The sequence below is a fragment of the Anguilla rostrata genome, chromosome 8 (assembly GCF_018555375.3).
Source record: "Anguilla rostrata isolate EN2019 chromosome 8, ASM1855537v3, whole genome shotgun sequence".
NCBI classification, from domain to species: Eukaryota; Metazoa; Chordata; class Actinopteri; order Anguilliformes; family Anguillidae; genus Anguilla; species Anguilla rostrata.
Genome location: NC_057940.1, coordinates 48,233,966 through 48,251,244, shown reverse-complemented (window position 1 = coordinate 48,251,244; position 17,279 = coordinate 48,233,966). Strand labels below are relative to the sequence as shown.

Sequence of the window (17,279 nt, the reverse complement as noted above, 5' to 3'; positions counted from 1 at the left end):
TCAAATGCAAAAAAGTATGAAAATATTGATTGTTGTATGACGTGTGAATCGCAATGACTGGGAAATTCCGTCCTATGCATTCAGGTGACAGTCACGTTGGCAGATAGCTGATTCCTATCCGATTTATTTCCACAAAACAGATCTGAATCCATGTGCTTTTTTCCTGTTTACACTTTCATTATACATATCTGATCTGTGCCAGATGTGAGCAAAAAAAACTGAATTGGGTCATTTTTACCAGATGGTGTAAACAGCCAGAGAGTATGTGTGAGTGAGAGAGAGACTGTGTGAGTGAAAGGGAGAGAGAGAGAAAAAATGAGAAAGTCATAGCATTGTGCGTGTTTGCATATGTGTGTGTGCATGTGGTGTGTGTATGCGTGTGCGTGTGTGATGTGTGGTGTGTATGTGGTGTGTACGTGGTGTGAGTATGCGTGTGTATGTGGTGTGTGTGTGTGTGTGGTGTGTGTGTGTGTGTGTATGTGTGCGTGTTCTCTGGGATAGCTCTACCTTTCACAGTTCTCATACCACAGGCAGAAGGACACAAACACACACACACCACATACACACACCACATACACACATGCACCACATACACACGTACACACACACACACACAACACACAATCTGGCATCGCTAAGGCCCCTGCCATAGCCTGCCGCATGCAGGTCGCCGATTGGCTGAACCATCCCCCCTAGCAACCAGCTTCATTCCCATCACTGGCCACAATTTGCAGCTACAGGAGTGTACAAACTATGCTCAGAAGCTAGCATGGAGCCAAATGGCTTTATCTGGACGGGCAGAGAGCAGGCACAGACAACAAGGACAGAGATGGTGCATGAGAACACATTTAGTCTCTCACAAGAGCAGTGCTGTGTGGTCCCACGAGTGGGAACGATATTCACCAGAGGGGGAGCTGTTGTGCAGTATAAGACATCATCAAAAATAACCCATGTACACAAACAGAGAAATAACTTGTAAGCACTTCATATTTTATCGTAAATACAGTGCAGTTTTTCTCAGCAATGCCCAGTCCTAAGGTGCCTGGTAATGTTAGCCAGTAGAGACGACATGCTCAAATTTAACAACATAATAAAACACAAATATATAATTACTCAGATGAGCAAAAAGGCACAGACACAGGAAACGGAGCAGAGACTCTACTAAGACTGAGCGCCCGCAATAAACCGCACTCTTCCCAGCGATAACGCGCGTGCCCTCGCGTGTTTTTATTCTTCTGCACCGGCACAAAGGCTACCGCTTCAGCCAACTGTTTCCAGCAGGCACCCTGAGCCGACCAGAGGAGGACGGGTTTCCCGCTTGAGCCTGGTTCCTTTCCGAGGTTTCTTCCCGTCTGCCACAGGGAGTTTTGCCTTGCCACTGCTGATTTAGGGCTTGCGCCTGTGGGGGTTTAGGCCAGGGTTGTCTGAGAAGCGTATTGTGACAACTGCTGTTAAATACGCTATACAAATAAAATTTGATTGACTGATTGATTGAATCAATCGACAGCTAGCTGGCCTGAACTGAGACGTCCAAATTCTTCACTAAATTCTTGTGTGAAGAATTCAAAAAGGAACATTAGAAACCAGAGAACCCTTCAATCACTGGGGCCTGCAAGTCGTTTTCACATGCTTGGCGTTCCACAAGGCAAGTTGCAGATTTCCCAGGCGCACTTTGAAAATGTTTCATTATTTCTGAGGACATTCTCAGAAGGCTGGTCTCCTAACAAAGCAAGTATCTCACAGGTATTATCATGTATATATTAAAGAAAGAAATAAGTTAAAATTTAGAACTGAAGTTGCAACTATTGTATAGCCATGTAAGAATTCACTTAATAAATCATACATTTTTTTGTAAAAATAAAATAAAATAAACCCAAAAGAATTCATTCATTCATTCATTCATAAACAGACAGGCTTCAACAGAGACAGCTAAATACAAACTGTTCAGGACCCCAGTTGGCTTGTGGATCCACCTGGACGATAGACTTTGTTCAAGATAACCTTTAGCAATTAACAAAAATATTATAATCAGTAATAGCATGCCTTAGAAAATATATATCCAACGACATATACATTTCATTCAGGCACCTTTCATTGTTGTTTATCCTCTTTCCAAAAAAAGGGCAGTCAAACAACAGATATTTACCAAGGGAAAGTCCTTTCGTCAAAAGCCCTTCATTTAAATACATTCATATTTTCTACAGTACACAGGTTCTGGCAGTATAGCCCCATAAAACATAAGAGAGGGAATCTAAAAGAGAAAAAAAAAAAGAACTGGAGATGCTGTAAAAGTTTTACCCATAAGTCTGTGTTCCCCCTGGGCAGAAAGCAAGCAGCTCAGATTTTTACAGCTTCTTCTTTGCTTCTACTTCTTCTTCTTCTGCTGCTGCTGCTGTGCCAAGTAAATGTATGCCAGCAAACTTCATTCCTCCACGGTCCCTAGTGCCCTTAAGCCCCAGGACAATGTACAAAATGTGCAACAAAAAAAAACGTATTTACTTGCACCTAGAGAGTGTTTAAAATACATTAAACACAACATAAGAGGGCAAATAGATAGTGCCATCTTTCAGACAGTAACAAAGAGATAACAGCAGTTTGAGGCTGTCGGGGAAGTATTTGGTGCCTCTCCGTTACCGTACTTCCCATTTGAGATGCCGTCCCAAGGAAGTAGACAAAACATCAGATTTTAAAAAAACGAAACAAAACAAACAAAAATAAAATAAAATAAAATAGAGACAAAATCAGGCATCTTCGAAGACAGCCAATTTTGTAGTAACGACCCCAGAGTTCCGGAAGGGCAGGTTTTAGAAAGCACTCTTGAAGGTTGGACGCCCGAGGAAAAGTAGGACAACAGCAACAAAAAAAAAAAGCCAGGTTTCAAAAAGGCTGCAGACTTCAACTTCACTCCCCTCCCAGCCTCACCCCCCACCCTCCCTTTAATTAAGCCCCACCCCCACGAGTTTTAGGGGACAGCTGTGACAGGGTTTGGGGAGATTGTTCAAAGAGATGAGTCTGTGATGACATAGGTGGGGGTGGGGGGGAGGGGGTGCTGAATGAGCAGCGGGGGTTAAGGGGGCGGCGTGGGGGCTCAGGCCTTGTTGAACGCCGCCAGGACGGCCCAGATCATCTCGCAGGCCTGCGGCTTCCTGCTCTCCACGTCGGGGTCGCTGTCCAGCAGCGCGCGCGAGCGGCCGGACGCCACCTCGTAGCGGTCGTCGGGCAGCTGCGTGAGCGCCCCCTCCAGCACGTCGGAGGCGTGCGCCACCACCAGCAGCGCCAGGGCGCGGCGGTCCATGCGCCGCGCCTCGTTGGTCCAGCGCTCCAGCAGGGTCTCCTGCACGCGCCGCACCAGCCGCTGCTTCTCCGTGGTGTTGGTCACCGGGTGCGTGGTCATGTCGAACAGCAGGAAGTTCTGCTTCTCCGTGGTCAGGATGCCCTTCTCCACCAGGTTCTTGGCCAGGCGCTCCCGCACGTTCCGCAGCTGGTAGTGCAGCTTCATGGGGTTCCACGTCTCCCCTGGCGACGGGGCGGGTTGTCGGGGGAAACGAGGGGGGGGAAGACGCGATCGAGCCGCGAGAAAACAAAGCGGTGCGTTAAACAGATTAGGGCGGTGTGCAGATTGGCGCTTTCTGACAGTCGTCACACTTAACACACACGTCGGGCGAGCGGTCCAATCAGGGCCGTCGCACTGAATCCCACGGGGGCCGCAGCGTCTGCGGGTTTTTGTGGCTTCCTTTCAATCGGCTGCCAATCAGGGCCTTGAGAATGAGGTGTGCGGATCCCTTAGCCAATCATAAAATGAAACACTTGTGCTCAGAACACCCCAAAAACCAGCTGACACTGCGGCCCTCCAGGCGTAGAGTTTGACACCTGTGGCTTAAATGACTCATTCGCATATTTTTATGTTGTCAGGGGAAAAACCGCGAGTAATTATTTTCGATAGACTGTAGCAAAAGTCTAGCTAAAAGGCAGATCATTTTTCTTACAGCTTAACTTGTGTATCGTATTATTATATCAAATGCGAATACTTCACATGTGAATCAGATATGAGCTTACATCATCTTATTTTTCAGCTTTTGAGCGTCTGATGGCGAGCTCAAGCAATAGCGTGCAGAGGTAAACGGCCTTCAGTAGACATGATTATGAATACTTCCCTCAGCTTCCTCTCATACCACACATTCTCTTCAGTGTTTTTTTTTTTTTTTTTTTTAATTTTTTAAAAAGTTAGAACACATGCAAACTTTTTTTTTTTGGTACAATTATTGGTGGGGAATAAGTTTAACTGTTTCCAGTATTGGGGGGACATGTCTTCCTACGCCCCTGTCCTTGGGTGTTTTGGATGGCAAGCATCTCCTCTGTGAGCCCAGGTTTTGAACCTGTGACCCTCCGGGTGGACGGGAGGGGAGAGGCTCACCTGTGAGGAGGTCGATCCAGCTCTGCACCGACTCCGGCGGCTCCGTGGCTTTCATGTGCTTCAGCGCCTCGTCCAGGAGAACGTCTCCGGTGGGGGCGGTGGACTTCACCAGCACCTGGGGGGAGGGGGGGGGGGGGTTGCTTGTTAGCGGTAAGAAGTTGGTTTAGTCAGCGCACTGGTCAGGACCATCCTAGTCCAGGCCCTGGGGGTAACCTTTATTTAAACGGCACCCCCTCCCCAGACCCTCTAGTGGAGAACCCCACAAGCCCAGCGACAGTAACTGACGTTTGACTCTTATCCAACAGCGCACTGGCTATTTAACACACTAGCACACGGAAGCATGTCTAAATCCGCATGGAAATTAACATTTTACCTGTATGTACATTACATTTAGTACAATATAAACGTGTATGAAGTTCAGCTCTTAAATGTTCTGTTCAACAGAGGACATCCTGGGAAAGCTTGGTTCAGCTTCGTTCAGTTTTCTGGGAATATATATATGAATTCTTCAGCTGTAACGGACATGCACGTGGTCAGCTGACGTGATAAAATGTTGACATTTTCATGGTTTACGGATCTAGTATATAAAACGGCTGCAGGAAGACCACGTTGCTTTTATGCTGATAAAGCATCACACCCTTATCAACAGCAGCACCTCACTGTAGTACACAAATGTGAGTCATGTTTATGGGAGGGAGAATTTAATAATGAATAATAAAGTTTCGAATTCAATAATGATTCACACCTCAGCATGAACGCTAGCTGATTAGCAACACGCCATTTTCTCATGAGCGCTAACAGCCCAAAAGAAAGCGGAACAGTGGGCCATTGGCTGGTTCGCTCTTCACAGGCCAGTGCTGGCACGGAGCCAGCTACAAATACTGCCAGCTGACGTCTTCGTGTTAAGACAATCCTCCGAAAAATCTGCTGCACTCATTACCGAAGTTTTAAGTATTAATCGCTCTGCAGAGTGGTCCCCCGCTCACTCAGAGTTAAATTGCTCAGTTCTGTGTTTGGGAACTTCTTGTTAACCTCTTCGCGCAATACCCCTAGTAGTCAGCATTCATTAGTAGACGATACATGACAACTATGCCAAATATGGAGTTTCGCAGTGCCATCATTGTCGCGCCTGTTGTTCATTTAACAAGCACCCCACCCTGCAGTCTCTTCTGCAAATACACCCCTCACCCATCTGGGCATTCATAAAAATATTATTTCACCACTAAACTAGAAATACCGCCCGCCTTCATCGTTTTATCCTATTAGACATTTGTGTGAAACTTCGTCACAATTAGCGTATGAATTATTGAGTTATGGCCAAAAATGTGTTTTGTGAGGTCACAGTGACCTTGACCTTTGACCACCAAAATCTAATCAGTTTATCCTTGAGTCCAAGTGGACATTTGTGCCAAATTTGAAGAAATTCCCTCAAGGCGTGCCTGAGATATCGCATTCACAAGAATCGGGACGGATGGAAGGACAGACGGACGGACAGACGGACAAACCGAAAACATAATGCCTTAATGAAATATATGCTTATTTGTGACACCTGGGGACCTTCCAAAATAGCTGTGCGTAATACCAAACATGCTGTTTACGGTGTTGTCGCCCTTTTCTGTACAATCTGGCTTGATTGACAATTAATTTATCCAGTAATATTTTCTAAGAAAATATTATTATTATTGAGGACTTCTGAGCATAGCGAAGTCATATGTTTGCTGATAGACATATCTGACATCAGTTTCTGGAGTAAAACAGAAGAGGAGAAAGACTTGATTCTCTGTCTCTATCTACTGAACACAGATAACATTTCATAATCACTATGTAGGTATTATTACTCAAAATATTTTCGGTTATAAACGTTATTTTTGAAATTGCATGTCTTTAAATAGGTTAGTGGTATTTTATAATGAGGATATTTCACACTGTAATGTAAAAGTTCGTTGGTGATTTGTAGTGTTTGTGTTTCATGCACCAGATATGACGTGAAAGCTGGAACATCACCAAAACTTGGTGGAAGGTTGAATATTGTTTTAATATTATACATTTAGGTACTGTACCACATTTTGTGACAATGTTTTTGCATTATTAATCAATGTTTCATCTTAAACCTTCATAAGGGCCACATTTATATGCTTCATAATGGACGAAAAGCATTTTGTAAATTTCTGGAGAGATTTTGGATATGTTTCAGGACCCCTAGATATTTTAGACCAATTTACTGACAAAAATCTTGTAATTCCCACTTTAAAATGATGCAAGTGGGTTTCTTGAGTCAAAACAGTTGATTTCTACTGAAATACATGATTACGTTGTGATTTACAGCAATGCATAATTTAGACATTTTGGATAAATTTGGAGACACTGGGTACACTGCTTACTTTTTGCTTCATAGATCTTCAGAAGTTCTACATATCCACCCTTAGATTTTACACACTTGTGGTCAAGGAGTTTTTAATCCAGGACATGTATAGTTTAACCGGTTTCATATATGGGATCTCTCAGTATTTCATTGCAAACTAAAAAAGAGCAAATTCATTTTTGCTTTTTTTTGCCAAACAATTGTATTTGTGGCCTTTTACTTCTTCCTAAATCATGAATTTAAATGGATCTAAGTTAGTATTGTAAATGGTACAAATGTCATGCTTCATTTAAACCATTTTTCAAGTCTCTGTGGTGTTCACGTCTGGAGTTTTAAAGCTTTAAATAGGGTACCCCTAAATGGGCAAGGACTGGCCAGATTTGGCATGTGCGTGAAGGGGTTAAGCATGACGTTATCGACAACCACATTGCAAACAAGAGCCTGTGTGCTTCTCCGCTCACTAAAGAGTTAAACTGCCAGGTTGTGTGCCCAGGTGCTTCAAAGACACCGAGAATGTGGAACTTAAGTTTGATATGTTTGACACCCACACTGCAAACAAGAGCAAGAAATGTGTCCTTTTCTTTCCAATAGGCTAGATCTTGTTTGTCTGGTCTTCACTAAGCACTAGGTTTGGCATAGAATGTAGCGTTGCTAGGCAATCTGACACCACATATTAGAGGCATGCGGTGGGACAGGTGTGTGTCCGTCAGCTTATAGAGAGGAAAACTTTTTTCTTTTTTTTTAAACTGGCAGATATTTCCATACATCAATGTATTGCGTTATATTTACGTCTTAACAAAAGACAATCTTCTTCTAAATACAGAGACCTTTGTAAAATACAGGCTGTGTGTGGAGTTTGACTTCATCAAATGTGAGTTCCTGAGCTCAAGAGTTCAATGGCAATTAACCTTTGGGGCATTCATAGCTGGAATAACAAAAGCAATGTTCTGCTTGTGTTCAGTTTTACAGTGTTTTAGCCAACGGGGTGCTTCTCTGACACTCAGGAAGTCTACAGCGGAAGCCAATAAGACAGTGTTCACAGTTCCTCACAAAGCAAAAAGAATGTTTACACTCAAGAGTTCTACAGTGCTAGCCAATGAAGCGTTCTACTCTACTATGCGTGCGTACCATAGACTTAAAAAAAATATATAGACAAAGTCACCATGACGTCACCCGTTGGCTTGGTGAAAATCATCTTGAAGCCCGGGTAGTATAGTTTGTGAGCGCCACCGTGTTGTACGAATTGGAGCCAGAGACTGCGGAGTAGGGACATGAAGTCCGGTCATCCATTAAGCGTGTGAGATACCGTGACTCGGTAGTGATGCAAACTGTCCCTGACTCATCCACAAAGTATCTTGTCCAAATAGCACAACGTAACAAACTGGCATACGGGGAGACACATTGCAACATACTGCGACAACCTTTTGGTGTGGAAAAAAATTACTGACCTTGTATTTTTGCTGTATTGTTATCATTTTACTCACGCTGAAATGGGTGACGGAAACACCTATACTGGAGCCAACCGCACTGGCGCAACATCTCGCAACAAGACAAGGCAGTGAGCCACAAACAGGCAGCCCGGTTTTGGGCGCTCGGTACCCACCCTGCGGTCCAGGAGACCCTTCTTCCTCATGGTGGCGGGCTCCAGGTAGACGCGGCCCCGGAGGGCCAGTTCGATCAGGATGCAGCCGCGGAGCCCCGAGGAGATGCAGTCGTTCCAGAAGGACGTGTAGCCCTGGCGAGGAGAAGCAGAGGGGCACAGCCCGGGTCACGCACCGCACACCCTCAGCACATTCGTGAAAGAAAGCGAGTGCTCGGCATGATTTAAGACTCAGGTCTTTTTCCAGTAAAAGCAAAATCGTTCGACAGCTAGAGATCTCGTTGAGCTGCCAAATGGTAGAATCATAAATGTGCCAAATTAAGGAAAACCTACAGGATGGCACATCTCCAGGAACAGGATTGGGCAGCCCTGGTTTTTTTTCTTGGGGGCGCAGTCAGCTCGAGATTCAGCTGCCCTATGCCCCACGCCACACATCTGACCGATGCCTCTGGATTCTGATAATATGTCAAATAAATTAAAAAACACAATCTCCCTGGCCCCGGGTTCGACCCCCACGCTTCACCCGCACCTCTCGGCCGTCCTGCCAAACGGGAGCTCACGGCGGCTTTCCGGCTCCCGCATCACCCAGACGACCGCTGCCAATCGGCGGCCGAGGTCTGCCTCTCACGTTCGGCGTGAGGCTCCGCCCACCGACTGTCCGAAGCCACCGGTAGGGCGGCCAGTACCAAGCCCCGCCCACAAACCCATTTTAATCTACTGGATGACAACTCGTACGTCCATTGCTTTTGTCTACCAGTGGTGTCAAACGCCAGGCCTGGAAGGTCGCAGTGTCTGGGTGGTTTCATGGTTTCCTTTCAGCCACCAGGTTAGGCCTTGGAAACCAGGTGTGTGGGCTCTTTAGCTAATTAACGACTTAATTAATTAATCACTGGAGTGCTGGAACGCCCCAAAAAACCCAGCAGACACCGTCACACTTCAATACTGGAATGTGACATCCCTGTTGTGCAGTATAAGGGTCCACAGTTACAGTGTGTGCTCTCTGTATAATCAGACATTTTACAGCCTTTCCAACCAGGATGACAGGTAATACCTTTATATACCAAACACTCAAGCATTTTTCCAGGCATTGACCAACCCAATGAAAACAGAAAGACGTTATCGGTCATGCCACACCTTGCTTTGCATAATGACGGCTTTGGTTAGGCCAAACCGACAGCGGGCATTGTGCAAGAGTCACACCTGAGAGGACCCTAAGAGCCTGTTTGACAGGCACTCCATTTCCTGAGGGGTGAAGTTCGTCCGAGGCGATCCGCTACACAACACCAGCAAACTCAGCCCAGCTGTCCAGAAGCAGAGCAACACCTACTCTTCGGAAGCCGAATTAAAGGATAATGCCAGAAGGTCTTTTTTTGTGCTTTTTGTTTTTCTTTTCCCCGACTCATGATAAGTAGTGTGAATGGGTTTTTAAACCTTGAAGTTGGGGAAAGTATTCAATTGAATTAATTGAAGTGGGTCTACCATAGTCACCCAAAGTCCCCAAAAGGGGAACTCTGATCCATACCTACAGTTGCAAAATTCCTGGAATATTCATGGACGGAAACTTTCCATGGGAATTAACAGGAATTTATGAGAATTAATGGGAATTTATGGCAATTAACGGGAAATGACGGGAATAAAATGTAAATATAGCCCTATTTGCTCAGGCTGCATTTACCATGTCATTATGCAGATAGAAACAAACACTTTACCATATCATAAGCAGACATAATTGCAAACATTCCCTATGACCCCCCTCCAAAAAAAAGACTTCTCTTAACACCTAAAAAAACCCCCTAAAAACAGTCTTTCGAGTGTTGTTTTAGAATTCTATTTACATAGACAGTAGAAGCGCGAGTTTTTAGAAAAAGTCAAGGAATGACAGACATGTGGAATAAACATTAACAAAATACATTCCATTTTACTCTGCAAGGGGTCAGTTGACCCCGCGGTTCTAGTGACGAGTAGTATACCGTGAGTAGTGCCAAGTGACTTCCGCAGCACACTACATGACCAAAGACGGAAAGTTTTGAAGAGAAGCTAATTGCTTGTCCAAAATTACCAATATTTATACGACGTCTCCATGCCGTTTCACAGCGATAAAAATATCCTACTTATCAGACGGCGTTAATTTCGTCAACGAAAAATATTAGTTACAACCCCTTTTTCTATGACAAAAACAAAACACAACAAAATAACAATTCAGAGTAGGCCTTAGGGTTTAAAGTGAACAACTCATTTATAAAAATAAATGTTTTACAATAAAGAATGAATGGAAATAGATTAATTAAAACTCAATAAGCATCCTCAATCAAGCTACATCACATGGTAACAGCTAGCTAGCAGAAGGTGTTAACAAGGTATAAACTGTGTACTTTGCATTAGGCTACTATATGCCAGTTAACTGAAATATCATAAAAAATATCAAATATATTCACTCCAGTAATATAATCAAAACTTACCTGAAAAGCATGTAGTCCTTTGGCAGTAATGTGGGCTGCACACGTGATGGGATAATGCACTGTGCATGCAGAGGGTTGTAATTTTACTGAATTCCTATTTAAAGGTGCAGCGTGTAGAATTTAGTGGCATCTAGCGGTGAGGTTTCAGATTGCAACCAAATGAATACCCCCCTCACCCCTCCCTTTCCAACGACATAGGAGAAGCTACGGTGGCCTGTAAGTTTCAAAAATGATGTCATCGTCTACGACAGCATCGAGTAGCCAAGTGTCAAGTGATGAGGTTCCTTGATAGACTTATAAATTGCATTTAGTTACTTAGTCTGTAAAACTTACAGCTTACATAGCTTACAAGTAAGATAGCGATTATGTTGTTAATTGTTCCGCATTATGGTAGCGTTTTATTGCTAATGTTAGCTAACTTTAGCTGCTTTGCATGGTAAATCATAGAAAGACTATTGCACTACTAACCTATTTAAAGACACTCAATTTCAAAAATAACGTATATAACCGAAATATTTTGAACAGTAATACTTACATAGCAATGATGAAATCTTATCTGTTTTCAATGATATATTTCTATCCGCTTCTGTCTTACACCAGAAAACGATGTCAGCTAGGTCTATCAGCAAACATATGGCATAACTATGCCCAGAAGTCCTCAATAATAATAGTATTTTCTAAGAAATTACGAAAAATCGTTAATGTTTCGTTAGGTGCAGTGTATTTTACTGCTACCACAGAGTGAATGCGTAACTGAATGCGATGATAACAAGACTTTCGATTACGCTGACCAATGAAACTCTATTCCAAAAGCAAAATTAGACATGTTATACATCATTAGAAAACTTATACTCTCACCTACTGAATAACTGGATTGTCAATCAAGCCAGACTGTACTAAAAAGGACGACAACACCGTAAAAAACACGTGTTTTGGAAGGTACCCAGGCAAATGCGCCCCCTCTAGAGCCGTTTGTTCATTCTGGGCTACTGTAGAAACCTGGCGGTGCAACATGGCGGCCTCCGTGGAAGAGGACCCTCTCCCTATGTAGATATAAAGGGCTCATTCTAACGAAAACACAATGATTCTTATTTTCACAGGATTATACACTAACTAAAACATACTTATGAATATTATATTTCATTTCTGCCAAGTCTGTTCCGCTAGATGCCATTAAATTCTACACACTGCACCTTTAAAGGGATGCTGGCAAATTATCAGTACATGTAGGCTAGTGGAAGAGTGCGCTGCTGAATGCAGTGCATGTTTACAATTCAATTAAATGGGAATCCTTTTAACCAAAACATGCCAGGTTTTTTATAGGTATTCCCCCCCAAATAAGTTCACTATTAAAAGGTAAGATTTTTATATTGAAATAGTGCAAAATTCCCAAAATTCCCGAGCTTAAATTTACCGGAAATATTCTGACCCTTTACAACCCTATCATACCTGAAAAGTTTGTACATTCGTGTGACCTGCTTATTACCTCTGATTGGCTCCCGCTTATAATCTCTGATTGGCTCCCGCTTATAACCTCTGATTGGCTCCTGCTTATGACCTCTGACTGGCTTCTGCTTATGACCTCTGACTGGCTCTCGCTGGCCGAGCAGAGCGCACCTGAGCCACTTCAGTTGCGATGACATCACCAGCAGTCAGGGACAGTGGCGCAGGCACTGGGTGGAAGTCGATTTGAATACACCGTTCCCCAAGGTCGTCAAGGTCGTACTGGGAGCATGTATTGAATGCCACAGTACTCTGCCTGGGCGTCTCTGTCATAGGGTCCTCACAACCCACCCTGGAGACAAGGCTGCAGATGGCACACTCTTTACAGATTCACAGGGTTTGAGCCTCATGTCTTCTGAGCTTTACAACTCATTCTCTGTCACTCAGATATGCAGTCACTCACTCTCTCTCTCTCTCACACACACACACACTATCTCTCTCTCTCACACACACACATACACTATCTCTCTCTCTCACACACACGCTATCTCTCTCTCACACAAGTACACACACACACCCACCCACATGCACAAGCATGCACACTCTCTCACACACGCACATGCACACACACACACTATCAGGGAAGTTTGCTCAAGGAACAATGCGGAAGAGGAGCTGTCCTGAATCAGGACACACACGTGTTCATACAGGATGCGTTCAAACGAATAAACGCATTTACGCCCAGCACTTGTGAACTTAAGTATGTTTAATCTGAGTGTGTCACAATGCAAGCTAAGGAAATAACTATTTACAGCCCTTGTTGCGGATAGAATATTGAGAAACTACGAAGACAACCATCAAAGACAGAAGTGCGGTGACATTTACTGTGGGAAAAACAAAACTGGACATCGTATTTAATGTGCATGTACAGAGCTGGCCGCTGGCATAAACGCTATATATGGCCAGAACTTAATAATTCAGGTTTCCTTTTTGTGCTTTTTAAAAAAAAATTGAAAGGGATTTTAATTGTGCAGTATTCACAGGGTGCAAAGGTAAGTCGCCTTCCCCCCGCTTTGCGATTGCTTCGCCCTGTAAGCCGCGCCCTCCGTAATAAACCAACTAAAACGGAGAAGGAAGGAGAGCTGCAAGCTCATCACAGTGCCGCCCGACTGGTTAAACAGGAATGCAGCATTACACAGGAGCATCTTAACAGTTCGTTAACCTTCTTTAAGCCCTTTAGCCCCTTTTTTCACAACAGGAAAATCCTGTTGTGGAAAGATTTCAAGAAATCCGGCCAGTTGCTCAGACAGCAGCGGCCCAAAGGCAGATACTTTGTTTTGTTTTGAAATCGTAATATGTCATGAAAAAAATGTCTTTTTTTTCTTTCTGTCTTTCAAATCGCAAGTGTTCACAAGAACAGGGAGAACTGGTATTTTCCCCAGAGGAGAGATACATCTTTGAGCACTCACAAAGAGAACTAATGAGTATCTGAGCTCCACTGCCGTTTTCAGCTGATTCCATGGAATAGGCGGCCATACCCAGGGAAACAGTCAGGAATTCAATGGGGGCACATTCAAAACCCAACAGACACACTTTGGATTTCAGGTTGTTTGTGGACAACTTTCACATGTTTATAGGTATTTTATTATTATTGTTATTTATTTATTTATTTGGGGAGGGGTTCAAACCCAAAAGGATAGCTCTGAAAGTCCCTTGACCTAGTGACAGATCGCCCTTGGCAACACTGCCCTTTTAAGAAAGCTCCTGAAACACAGCAGACACAGTACTCATCTCAGACCAGTCTTGGGCGAGGGTTTGGCCAGCGGCCACGCCCCCGAACGCCTGGGCTGAGATCAGCCTCGTTGGGCAGACGGCGGCAGCGCCAAGTACCTCCTTATCTTTCAGGCCGAGGAGCAGGATCTCCTCCATGAGGGTGAGGCGGATGTCCTTGGAGTCGTCCTGGTCCTCCTCCGGGACGTCCCCCCGGCCCGCGTCGCTGTCCTCCTCCTCTCGCCTCACCGGCGGGGCCTCAGTCCGACGGTTCCGGTAGGTCAGTGTGCTCATCCTGCCTCCTGCCGGCCTGGACACCTGGGCTACAGCTGGGCGGAACCGGGAACACGTCCTCCTTATTACAGGAATACAGCTTACTTGTGTTAAATGCAACACCCGTCTGTCTGAACATTCAAGGATAACACCCCCTTATCACATGTTTTATTGAGCATAGCCTACATTACAAAAACTATATTTGTATTTACATAAGTCCAGCTTGCCTACTCGCCATTTAACTGCTTGTTTGAGGACCTGAACAAGTAGTTTATGACACCTGCTAAACAGCAATAAAATAAATAAATGTCGTCCATTAAAACCCCATACTCTGACACTCAAGAACACGAGACGTATAAATGCGTAGGAATAATATCGCATTGTCCTGAAGCTATAAGACTGATGTTTGCCTAAAGAAGGCCAGTGCACAAATTACCGGTATCAGGTAGTCCCTGCGAACTGCGGGCTTGTGTAATATAGGATGTTTGGCGCTCCCATAGCCGCACGCGGATATTGACACTAGGTGCCATGAAAGTACTGTGGGAAAGGCTCGTCCGAACCCACCCCCATTCAGACGCACGACGCGTTTCATTCAGATGGGCAGGCATTCTTTTGTCGCCAAAACAAGTATCAGATGACCCCCCCATATCGAACACGCTAAAAAAAAAAAACAGGTTTGTTCAGCGACTGTCTCGATATGCAACAATACAGAAGCAACCCAAAGGTGTGCTTAGCAACACAGTGTAGCCTAGTGATTGAAGCTGGCTGTCTAGCTAGTTCGTTGCATGGAGCGCCAGCCGCTGTTCTTGGCTTGGATGCCCATCCAATAGTTCGGTGATTGTGCGACATCCGAAAGTTACAGCATATACGGTTCGAACTTCATGTTTATCTTCTACAATGATTCAAATTTACATTGCATGCAGTTTTTTTACGCGTTAAATGACGCTTTAAATTGTTATATTAAAAACTGGTACTTGTGACTTGTGCGATATGATTACTATTATGAACCAAGAAATAGGCAAAAAGATGTGTTTGCCAACTCGGAGCTGCCATCAGTTACCCCTGACATGTGCCGTCTCCTCGGTCATCCAAACTTGATAGCCAAAATTCACTGGCATATTTCAAAACGGCTAGATAACATTTCACAATTTATTCGATCTGGCGACAGTAAATGCTCCCGAGACAAAAACATTCTGAGAACAATTTTAGAGTCATATAAGTAACTACTACGAAGCGACATGTCATAAAGCTGTCTCGCAAAACATTTAGATCGCAATCTAGCTAGCTACATAGTTAAAGTTGTAAGAGATAGCCTACCGTAGCGAGGCAGTTTGTTACACAGCTCTAACTTGCTAACTAGTTAAACATGACATACGGAACATTACAAACATCAATATATAAGTTTCTACTTACTGTCAGAATCTTTGTATTCCGTATTATTTGGCTGTTTTAGAGATCAGTTAAATGTTTCATCCAAACTTTTTCTGCGTTGACAGCTCGTCCGACAGGCTATATAGCAAGCTATTTGGCTTGCTAGCTACTTCCTAGAGTCCCTGCTAAGTAAATATATAAAACTTCCTGTTAGTCATTTGCAGCCTAGACTGATAGCCGGCGGCGGTTGCTGTTCAAGAACTTAACCAATCACAGTGAGAGGAATGAGAAACTGACCAATAGTATAGCAGAAAGACTAGAAATACATAGCATTAATCCTCAAACGTAATGTTCAACCAGATTGGCACTAGCTTCATCCAATAGGTTTTATAACGCAGAAGAATTTAATATTTGGTCTTTCTTTATTAAATGCGATCCACAATTCTTACAGTTATAACAGTTTTTCTAACTATACCAGATTCCCAGGGGGAAACAAAACAAAACAAACACATACAGAAATAAAACAGATTACAACAGATTACAATACAAAAATAAATAATAATAAAAATGAAAAAATCTTAAAAAAGCTGAAGTAACCTTGAACATTACACAAAGACCTTTTATGCAATGCGCCCATTTACAGGCTTCATAGCCTAAATATTAGTACAAGATTCAGTAGATTTTACGTACTGTTCAGATTATTTGAGGAAAATAGAAAGCAGTGGTTTTTGTTAGTAAATTTACAGTAATGTCTTGGAAATTTAGCTGAAATGTTAGATTGACGGGGTGGCATGGTAGTGCAGTGTCACCTCACAGCAAGAAGGTTCTGGGTTCGAATCCCGGCCTTTCTGTGTGGAGTTTGCATAGGTATGAGTGTGTGTGAAATGTGTGTGTGTCCTGCGATAGATTGGTGACCAGTCAAACAATCAATCAATCAAAATGTATTTATATAGCGCATTTTACAAACAATTGTCACAATATGCTTCACAGACAACCCTGGCCTAAACCCTCTCTGGAGCAAGCCTAAAGCAACAGTGGCAAGAAAAAACTCCCTGTGACAGATGGGAAGAAACCTCGGAAGGAACCAGGCTCAAGGGGGAAACCCATCCTCTGCTGGTTGGCTCAGGGTGTAGATTGGTGACCAACATGGTCAGTCAATCAATGTTTACATTGTTCAAATTGCAGCTCAGATGATGGGCGGGGCCGAGTGACGGTGGTGAGGAGCAGCAGGTGGCAACGAAAGCGGGGCTGGACCGCAGGAGTGGGGGAGTCCAAATGAGAACATTCTGGAGATTCTGTGCAAAAGCCCCACCGGCAGCATGGCAAAGAGAATTAGGGAATGTGCAGGGTGTATTCCTGTCTCTTGCCCAATGCATGCTGGGATAGGCTCCAGCACCCGCCGCGACCCTGACCAGGATAAGTGGGTATAGATAATGAATAGATGGATATTAGATTGATAACGTGGCTGTTTCTCAGTGTTTCCATCATAATTTTAAAATCCAAATGGTACAAGTCGATGAAACAAAGAGAAGCCTTTGAAGGTCTTCTTTGGGAGTGGGATAAACTTTTATTTTCAAAAAGGGTTAT

At 43.9% G+C, this 17,279-nt stretch overlaps 1 protein-coding gene across 2 annotated transcripts; it reads right to left on the bottom strand.

Annotated features, from left to right (window-relative positions):
* Positions 1–832: 832 nt before the first annotated feature.
* LOC135260209 (Golgi phosphoprotein 3-like A) lies at positions 833–15,902 on the bottom strand. 2 transcript variants are annotated; one of them, XM_064345425.1, is made up of 5 exons: positions 15,735–15,902; positions 14,169–14,403; positions 8,380–8,511; positions 4,415–4,529; positions 833–3,516 (listed from the first exon to the last, which is right to left on the bottom strand). In XM_064345425.1, the coding sequence occupies exons 2-5, from the start codon at positions 14,340–14,342 to the stop codon at positions 3,089–3,091; spliced, it is 849 nt and encodes a 282-aa protein (XP_064201495.1). In that variant the 5' UTR covers positions 14,343–14,403; positions 15,735–15,902; the 3' UTR covers positions 833–3,088. The 2 variants fall into 2 exon arrangements, with proteins under 2 accessions (XP_064201495.1, XP_064201494.1); XM_064345424.1 differs by having other exon boundaries at positions 14,169–14,371; positions 15,735–15,901.
* Between the last annotated feature and the right edge of the window lie 1,377 nt (positions 15,903–17,279).